The sequence below is a fragment of the Chiloscyllium plagiosum genome, unplaced genomic scaffold, assembly GCF_037043375.1.
Source record: "Chiloscyllium plagiosum isolate Xiang-an unplaced genomic scaffold, Cpla_swu_hap1 HiC_scaffold_3, whole genome shotgun sequence".
In the NCBI taxonomy this organism is placed as follows: domain Eukaryota; kingdom Metazoa; phylum Chordata; class Chondrichthyes; order Orectolobiformes; family Hemiscylliidae; genus Chiloscyllium; species Chiloscyllium plagiosum.
In genome coordinates, this window is record NW_028270141.1 from 44,396,955 (window position 1) to 44,407,414 (window position 10,460).

A 10,460-nucleotide genomic window follows, 5' to 3' on the forward strand; every position below is an offset into this window, starting at 1 on the left:
TCACTCGTGCTGTCTTCTCTCCTCTGCACACATTCACGCTATCTCTCCCCTCCAACCCACACTCCCCCCTTTGCCCCCTCTCCTCACTCGCCTCCCCCTTCCCTCCCCCCATCCCCTCCCCTTGCTTGCTTAGGGGGCACGGTGGTGCTACTTATTAGAGTGAGTTTCGTTTTCCCCTGATTTGTTCCTTCAACTGGAGCCTTTTTCTCTGACTTGATTGGCAAGTCAATTCCACCCCAACCTGCTTCCTGATTGGACTGCCAGTTCACTTGCTGAGTTGATGCCAACTCCCACACCCAACAACTAATGCCATCAGCCCAACAGGCATCATGTCCTTTGCAGTTTCCTGTAATCATTCCCTCTGTCTGAGCTTTGGATTAAATGGAAGGAGTGACATTCACACTAATAGTTCCTCAAATTAGAGAGCATTTCTGTTCCTACCAGCAGTAAAGGAGGGAGTGAAATGGTCTCTGGTTGGAGGAGTAGTTCCTTGCAGAACTTTCCACTTGTATTTGGAATCCTGGTTGTGTACCAGATAGAGTTCCTCATTGGGCCACATTCTGGCTCATTGGTGCCCTCTTGGACAAACCTGTGAGAGATGATCACTTGCCTGTATCTTCTGGTAAGAAAGTTGTCAGCCTAGCAACAGCTCAGATTTGTTTCTGATCAGATACTATTCATTAAGTAGTGAGTACTTTCTTTGGAAAGAGGTAGAGAGGAATCTTTGGGGTTGTCTTAGCTTGATACCTGGATATCTATTCCTCCCTAGCAAAGTGAATTGGCCTTTAATTGGTCATTAAGTAGTCAGTGGACAGATAGGCCCAAGCTTAATTTTCGAGAATGTAATTCAGGCACAGGTATGAAGGTGGCAACATTCTGGGTTTTAAATCCTATGCCTTTGAAAGACAGGCTGTAGTGTGGCCTGGCTGAGGTAGAGGTTGGATTGCCACCCAACGTCTGGAGAACTCTTTAACTCCCCCTCCCACTCCCCCAAAGACATGCAGGTCCTGGGCTGCCTCCATTGTCAAACCTTTACCAGCTGGCGCCTGGAGGAAGAACGCCTAATCTTCTGCCTTGGGACCTTCCAACCACATGGAACCAATGTGAATTTCACCAGTTTCCTCATTTCCCCTCTCCCCACCTTATCCCAGATCTAACCTTCCAACTTGGCACCTCCCTCTTGACCTATCCTACCTGTCCATTTTTCTTCCCAGCTATCTGCTCCACCCTCCTCTGACCTATCGCATTCCCTAATGAAGAGGTTATGCTCAAAATGTCGATTCTCCTGCTCCTGATGCTGCCTGACCTGCTATGCTTTTCCAGCACTGCACTCTCCAGCAGTCTTCACTTTCTCCCATTCTTACCATTAAAACAATACTTTAAAGAATCAAATTGGATAAATATTGGGATGGTAACCAATGTGTTCTGCTGGTTTTAGCCAGCTAAACTTCAGCAGTACTCCTGAACACTGGTATTTGGTCTTGGCTCTGTACCTAAGTTCTTTAGATTGGGAAAATAGGGTGAGGGTGGTTCATATTTGATATGTTGAGATTTGCATTTGTTGAATTCCTGCTAGATTGGGTCAGAGACTATAGGCACAGCGGTGAATCTCGCTGTATGGCTGACCAAGTAGAAAATTCTGACTTTTGAAACCTTTCTGATAAATATTAATTATTTTTAAACTCTCCATTTTCTTCTTTCTCCCCTCCCCACACCAAGGTCATGACTCTTCCATTCGTTTGTGGAGTCTCGAGACCAAGACATGTATTCAGGAATTCACTGCACATCGTAAAAAGTTCGATGAATCCATCCATGATGTGGCATTTCATCCTTCCAAATGTTACATTGCCAGTGCTGGGGCCGATGCATTGGCTAAAGTATTTGTATGACAGTTTTCTGTATGACTATTTCAGACCCTCTATTATCAATTAGTGTCTATGACACTGCCAGACATAGGGATATCCTTTACTGCCTAGCAATCCTGACACTTGGGTTGCAGAGTCTAGAGTTCTGAAACACTTGTATTTTCTGCAAGTTTTTTTTTTCACCTGGTTTGTTCAGGCTGCTCTGAGTCCAACTATGCTAAGGTCTGAGGGATTTGCTGTTCAGTTCTTCTTAAGTTAATTTCTGTAATCTGGGGCTGCCCTGTTTATCCAGGCAGGCCTGGATAAAGTAGGGATGGGGTATATTTCCTGTTTTTAGAGAAATAAAAATACATCTGGCAACATCTGTAAGAAAGGCAAAGTCTGTTCTCTGTGCTGGACAGCTAAATTGTTTGAGGTAACATGGAATGTTATAGAATGTACAGCCAAGCTGCAGCCAGTGCAGCAACTCCAGGTTAAAGGGAGATGTAGAAAGTCCAACATTAGAGTATTTTTGAAGACAAGATGCCAAACATTTGCTAAACAAAAGAAGACCTCTTAAACAATTGTACAATAAAAGCTGAATGTTTACATATGGGATATAATATCTGTAGTCGATTATTGTTCTAGCTGCCTGATTGTATTAGACTTGTGCCAGCAGTGTGATCCGTGAACATGTTTCTTCTTAAAAACAGTTTTAAAAGTTTTTAAGGTAAATTTGGATTGTCAGTAAATTTAATCAACACTTCATTCAGAATTGTGTATAAATATGCATTCAAAGTATTGTTTAGCACTTATATAAACACTGACGTTTTTAAATACAACTATAAACAGGTATGCATTCTTTTAAAACACAATGGTAGACTTTTGCCTTTAAAAAGAAACTTTAATTCTTTAATATTGGGTATTTGAATGTCTAGTGCTCTCACAAAATGCGTTTTAATTTCAGATAGCCTGACGACTACATATTGTAAACATGGCAGTGTTTAATGGTATTATAGTGTTGGGGTATTTTATTTTTGGGTATTTTTGTAATAGACCTCGACATTAACACTTCCTTGGACTGGTAAGTACACAATGGGTGGTGGTATGGTGAATTGAATATAGTGCTGCACTATTTTGTTAAGAGATTTTACTGATCGAATTTTCAAGAGACATGCCATCTGTTTTCAGTGGTGTGTCAGATGCAATTGAAGATTGCTGGGCATAAGACCAAGTTAATTTTACAGCAAGATTAATTTGCATGGAGATTAAAACTGGTTTTAATTCAAATAGCCAGTTCCTTACTCTCTCGAGCAAAAAATGAGTTTAATCATTGAATATTGACCAAAATGTGCACCTGTTTGTTTTTCAAATTGGGAATCCTACTTTAAAGTTAGCTTGCTAAAATCTCCCATTTCCTGGTTCAGTAGCCCACTATTTCAGAGGGGAAATAAGATTTTTTGAAATTAATTCATGTACATATAAAGTATCTCAAAATGGATCATCTTTAATACTGACAGTGGTTTGTATTTGAAAGTAGAGATGCTAATGAGGTGAGTGAGAGAGTTTGGTATGTGTATGGGGCACGTTTTCTATATCTACCTAATTTTTTTTTAAGAGTGATCATGTTTAGGTGGAACTGTATAGAAGAGGTTTCTAAGCATCATGGTTATTTGAGTTTTACTAAAAGCTAATTTTCTTGTAAAAAGCTGATTGTTATTCTATGATGTACCCATCTCTTTTCTGAAATGAAAAGTGTCTGATAGATTTATTGGTAATAAAAAACCCATCTTTCAGAAATTAATACATTTGCAGTGTGTAAGTTTCGTTGAGGCTTCTGATCTGTCACTGCTAACTGTGAAATTGCAATGAAACAGTAATTGACTTTATAACAATGACCCAACATTTTAAAACAATGGATTTTGAGTATCTAACTTCTGTTATTAAATCCACTGTCTTAAGTAAACTTTATGGTAATGTGTGATATGAGTAGCATCAAATGTTCACCCAATCAAATTCAAGGTATACTGATGTTTTTCATTGGGAACCCATGGGTTCTTCATTGTAATTGATTCCCTTTGATAACTGTCTCTCCTTCCTTTTATTGGCATTGTGAACATGGTCTGAAAAGTCAAACTGGATTTTGTTTTTAATTTTTGGCTGGTCTTTCAAAGATATTTCTCATTCCTTCCTTATGTAAATACCCATATCCAATTATTAATTAAATTCACTGGCCAGCCTTTTTAATATTGTTCATGTATATGGTGACAGAATTTCACAATCCCCACTCCACCTAAAACAAAATGTCCCCACCTGGGTGCACTGCTCACAATTGCAGGAAAAATAATTAAATGATTTTCAGAGAGAAGACTCTACTCAGCTGGATTTCTTATCTACTACAAAGTGTTTTTTTTTCATGAGTAAAGTCTGTCAGCCTCTACAAATATATTGTCATCCTGTCCATAATAAAGCTATTTTATCATTTGGGCTTGTTGGCTGTGTTTTGTTTTCAATGTCATGGCTGAAACGTAATGTGTGTGTTATTATCCTTGCACCGAGGTAATTGCCCTTCCCATGATTTAATGATAGAAGTTTATTTACCAATCTTTTCTCTCTGGTGCATCCCAAAGTGATGAGATTGCAAATCTGGCTGAGCAAGGTGACTTCAACGTCTAACATACCCAAGATAGAGTTGGAGCTGTTGCTCAGGCATGAGTCTGTAATGGAAAGTTACCTATGATTCTGTACCAATAGTGCAATCAAGATTTCACATCTATATGGTAGCCAAGTATATCAGAGATGGAAATGTGTTGCTGGAGAAGCGCAGCAGGTCAGGCAGCATCTAGGGAACAGGAGAATCGACGTTTCGGGCATTAGCCCTTCTTCAGGCTAATGCCCGAAACGTCGATTCTCCTGTTCCCTAGATGCTGCCTGACCTGCTGCGCTTCTCCAGCAACACATTTCCATCTCTGATCTCCAGCATCTGCAGACCTCATTTTCTCAGCCAAGTATATCACACTTGTGATCTAAATTAAGGACAAGGTTGCTTGGAAAACTAGTTTGAAACTGATAGAAAAAATCTGCTTGAGTGAGAGGTGTGGTAGGCTCTCTGATTTAGAAACAAAGTATTAACTACTTGAGTTTTAATGAATGGGGATTGTTTAAGGAAGAGATTGTAGTTCATGCACTGGCCAATAAGTAGAAAACAGTGAGATCTGCAAATGGATGGAAATTACTGTCACTTCACAGTATATGCAGCGAGGAGCAAATTGTGAATAGGGAGGCAAAGTGCACAGGCCAGGGGAAGCTTTGAATCAAAAGTTCAAACCAGTTTACATAAAATCTAAACGGTGACAGAAGTCAATATCTGAAAATTTGAAATGCATATTTGCAGCATTTCTCCCCCTGAAAGTTGTCCCTCAACACTCAAAATAATATTTGAGAAGATTGAATGTAATCTGCATGCGTAGTTTCAATATGCTAATATGTTAATTGCTTGCCATCTGCATCATATGTGAAACTCTTCAGGCATGAGACATTGAAGTAAAAAAAGTAGGTGAAGATTTGTGGGTCTTTGTCAAAGTGTTTTAGACAATAAGATGGTTTTTTTTTCAAGGGAAGGAATTGGTGTGTTCTAGTCTCCTTTATGACTGTCCACTTGGTGAAAAATCATCATGTATTGAGAGGGGGGAATAAATGAAACAAATGGATTTTTATGACAATAGAGAATGGTTTCAATAAGAGTTACAGGCTAGGTTTTTGTTAATTCCAGATTTTAGTTAAATTTAAATTTTACCATCTTCCATGGTGTGATTTGAGTTGATTTCCCCAGAAAATTAGCTTGAGGTTCTGAATTAATCACTAGCCACCACCTCCCTATTGACATGGATCTTGTGCTGAAGTCCTTTAAGTGGGTCTTGATCCTGCAACCTTCTCACTTATGTAAGAGTACTACCAGTTGAGCAGGGTAGGATGAAGAGAATGTGATTCATGGGACTCTGGCAGCTGCACAGTGGAAAGAGAGATATTTCATTGCACAGTGCCATAGGACCTGCACTTGGCTGAGATCTTCAAGGGATAGAATCACAATGGATGGAGATGAGGAATAACGAAAAGCCCGATAACACCCATACTAAAAACTATATCTTTGGATGTAGAAATAATCCAGATATATTAGGAATTTTTAACCGTATATGCAATCATTGAGGAGAACTTTAATCTTTCTTAGAGACTGGAACAAGTCTAAATAGCAAAGTTGGACTGGAGGACAAGTTCGTGGAATGCACCCATGACAGTTTCTCAGAACAATACAGAATGTGAAATACAACGAAGAATTACCAAAACGGTTGAGGGAACAATTAATACAAGAGAAATTTGGCCAAAAACATAAAAGTAGATATGAAGAGTTTCTTTATGTATTTTTTAAGGAGAGTTAACAAAGTAAGCATTGGTCCTAGAAAGTGACTCCGGTGAATTAATAATGGAAAAGAAAGATGGTAGCTGAATTGTTCAGACGTTTTACAACAGTCTTGTTAGCCCTGCTGCCTCACAGTGCCAGAGACCCAGGTTCAATTCCTGCCTCAGACTGTGTGGAGTTTGCACATTCTCCCCATGTCTGCGTAGGTTTCCTCCCACAGTCCAAAAACGTGCAGGTTAGGTGAATTGGCCGTGCTAAATTTCCCATAGTGTTAGTAAAATGGTTAAATGGAGGGGAATGGGTCTGGGTGGGTTGCACTTCGATGGGTTGGTGTGGACTTGTTGGGCCAAAGGGCTTGTTTCCACACTAAGTAATCTAATCATTCTAGAGGAAATAAGTAACATTGGAAAGCAATAATAAATCAGTAGATGGAAGAGAAGAGGAAATCGCAATCACCAGAGAAGTGGTACTGAATAAATTTGTTGGGGCTGTGGGCTAGAATCTGACCATTCTGGATTGGACTTCATCCTAGGGTCTTAAACAAGGTAGCAAGTGATATAGTTGATGAATTGGTTTTATTTCATCAGGGAAGAATCCATTAAATCAGAAGGTAATAATAAATGTAACACCCTCATTCTAAAAGGAAGACAAAGCAGGAAACTATAGCCATTTAGCGTAACATCTATCATGGGCAAACTATTAGAAGTTCTTATTTGATAAGATATAGCAGGCACTTGGTAGGATAATCAGTCAGAATCAACATCGTTTTGTGAAAGGGAAATTGTCTTTGACCAATCTATTGGATTCCTTTAAGGAGGTAATACATGCTATGGATAAAAATGAACCGGTGGATGTACTGTACTTACATTTCCAAAAGACATTTGATAAAGTACCACAACAAACATTATTGCTGAAAGTAAAAGCTCCTGATGTAGTGATAAGTGTATTGGCATGCATTGAAGATTGGCTAACAGGAAGCATAGGCATAAATGGGCCTTTTACAGGTTTATATGATATAATAAGTATTGTGCCATAGATACCAATCCTGGGACCTCAAGTGTTTAACATTGATATAAATGACAAGCATGAAGGAACAGGACATATGGTTACCAAATTTGCTGAGATTGCAAAGTTAGATTGGAAAGTAAGTCGTGAAGAGAACATGGAGGTCAAGTTGGTGTTGTCTTTGTGTTCTTATTGCCTGTCACACTTATTCTTTTGCTGTTGATGTGTGCAGATGATGATACCAGTATTCTGAATTCTCCACCCCCTGTGCCGGCCTTGCAGACATCGTGGAGCAGTACTGCTCTAGGTAACTTTATCCTGTAGTTTTTATTCCAGACTCTGCCCTTCCTACTGCCCATTTTTGGTGTTGTGTGAAGTCCGCACCATTGCCTACAAAATATTGCATGTTTATGGCATTCTCATTCTTGTCTCTGGAAGAGATGTTGCCAAAGAGAATGCGCCAGCTCAATGATGACTGCTAGTACACTTGCTGAGCGTTAATTTTACATCAGGCAGGTTAGCCCTGATTAGTTGAGGCATTTCCCTGAGAATTGAACCACAGGATGGCTATCACCAATTTTGTTGAGTTGAAACAGGCATAGTGTATGTACGTGTTACTTATATCTGATACGTGTAGGGCCATGTGATTTAATATATGTAACTTCTAGTAATCACAAGTGTACCACAATGTGAGCCTGACTGACTATCCTAAATTCTTCGAGGAGAAAGTGAGGACTGCAGATGCTGGAGATAAGAGCTGAAAATGTGTTGCTGGAAAATGACAAGCATGAAGGAACAGGACCAACCAACCACCCCATGGCTCAATACTTCAACTCCCCCTCCCACTCCACCAAGGACATGCAGGTCCTTGGACTCCTCCATCGCCAGACCATAGCAACACGACGGTTGGAGGAAGAGTGCCTCATCTTCCAGCTAGGAACCCTCCAACCACAAGGGATGAACTCAGATTTCTCCAGTTTCCTCATTTCCCCTCCCCCCACCTTGTCTCAGTCAAATCCCTCGAACTCAAATCCCTAACCTGCAATCTTCTTCCTGATCTCTCCGCCCCACCCCACTCCGGCCTATCACTCTCACCTTGACCTCCTTCCACCTATTGCATTTCCAACACCCCTCCCCCAAGTCCCTCCTCCCTACCTTTTATCTTAGCCTGCTGGACACACTTTCCTCATTCCTGAAGAAGGGCTTACACCTGAAATGTCGATTCTCTTGTGACTATCCTAAATTGGTTAGGCGAAAGTGAGGACTGCAGATGCTGGAGATTAGAGTCGGGAATGTGGAGCTGGAAAAGCACAGCACGTCAGGCAGCATCCAAGGAGCGGGAGAATCAATGTTTTGTGCAAAAGCCCTTCATCAGGATTCTTCTGCTCCTCAGATGCTGCCTGACCTGCTGTGCTTTTCCAGTACCATACTCTCAATCCTAAATTGGTTGTCAACATAATTCTTCTCACCCTCCAGGTTACTCTGCAAATGTTATCTAATCATGGAATCACGTCTAATATTGGACACTTTTGAGTTTTGTAAGCACAGTCTTGCTGAACATGGTCAGTACCTTGCTTCTTGTGAACTGCCAAAAGAATGTATTGTTTTGATACAATCTACTAGTCTTTGGGGTCACAGCCTACATGTCCAGCATTACATTGCACTGAAATTCCCTACCATGTTATTCATTTGTGTGATAGGCAGAACATCAGTCAGAGCGAACTTCCACCAGTGAGTGCTATTTTGTCAGAGAGCACCAATATTCTTTTCCTTTACATTGGTATTCTAGTGAACTGCCATCAATCAGCACTATTGTCATCGAGCATAAATATTCTTTTCCCTTACATTAGTATTTCTCGTGAATTGTCCTGATGAGTGCAAGATAGAAAGCTTCAACAAATTGTTTTTTTTGGCGGAGGGGGTGAGGGCAGTACTCCAAATTCTGTAGATTGGTTTACTTTTTGGGCAAATACTAATGTATTCTTCAGGTTTGTCAGCCTCCATGGGAATGGGATAATTTGGTTATGAAATCATGATCAAACTTACTGAATTTTGGTCAATCACTTAGGATGACCCTTGCATTATGATTTCTCAGGAGTTTTATTTAATCTTCAAGGAGAGACTCACTGTAGAATGGCATTTGCTACAAAATACAAGCTAACAGTTAAATGAAACATCACAAAGTAACTCTGATTAATTGACTTTAGTTATTTTAAGACATTGTTGGACCCAAATATGTAAGCATGTTAGTTTAATTGAAATGCCCAGTATATGAAAATCATTCAAGTGACATAGTATGAACATTTTATAGTTTGGATTTTCTATTTTTCATCCTAGTTGAGTGAATGTGCATCATTTTTCTTTTGATATTTATATTTTCTGCTTGTCTTCATTCCTGTGAGGTTATTACAGTACCATTTAAAACGAATATTTAGCAACATTTGCTTACTTAATCTCCATGAAGATAATGGATGTGACACAACTTGATAAATCCGAGTCCAAGACTAAAGGGCATAGGTTTAAGGTGAGAGGGGAAAGATTTAAAAAGAACCTGAGGGGAAACTTTTCACGCAGAGGGTGGTGCATGTATGGAACGAGCTGCCTGAGGAAGTGGTGGAGGCTGATACAGTTACCACATTTAAAAGGCATCTGGATGGGTATATGCATAGGAAGGGTTTGGAGGGATATGGGCCAAGTGCTGACAAATGGAACTGTTAGATTGGGTTGTCTAGTTGGCACAGATGAATTAAACAGAAGGGTCTGTTTCTGTGCTGTACAACTCTATGACAAGGTTTAGTGAGGTGGGCAAAGATCTGTCAAATGGAGTATAATATGAGTGTGAATTTTTTTTTCCCACTTTGGCATGAAGAGAAAACATTATGAAAATGATGAGAGACTGTAGAGCTCTGAGAGAGGAATCTGGGTGTTCTAGTGTATTAGTGGCTAAATGTTTGTATGTGGGTTCAAAAAGTAATTAGGAATGCCAATAGAATGTCATGAATTATCATGCGGGGAATTGAATAGAGAAGTAGGAAAACTGCTTCAGTTACATGCAGCGCTGATGAGACCATATCTGGAATGCTATGTATAATATTAGTCACCTTATTTAAGGAAGGATGAAAACATATTGGAAGCAGTTCAGAGAAGGCTTACTACCAGAACCTGGAATTAGTGTGCTATCTCATGAAGAAAGT

At 39.9% G+C, this 10,460-nt stretch overlaps 1 protein-coding gene across 2 annotated transcripts in view; it reads left to right on the top strand.

Moving 5' to 3' along the window:
* The window catches only part of strn (striatin, calmodulin binding protein), a 141,233-nt gene extending 136,905 nt beyond the window's left edge, over positions 1-4,328 (top strand). For both annotated transcript variants that reach the window (XM_043680661.2, XM_043680668.2), the window contains one exon: positions 1,720-4,328. In XM_043680661.2, coding sequence (XP_043536596.2) covers positions 1,720-1,889 — 170 coding nt within the window. In that variant the 3' untranslated portion in view covers positions 1,890-4,328. The remainder of the gene's footprint in view (positions 1-1,719) is intronic.
* Positions 4,329-10,460: the final 6,132 nt, after the last annotated feature.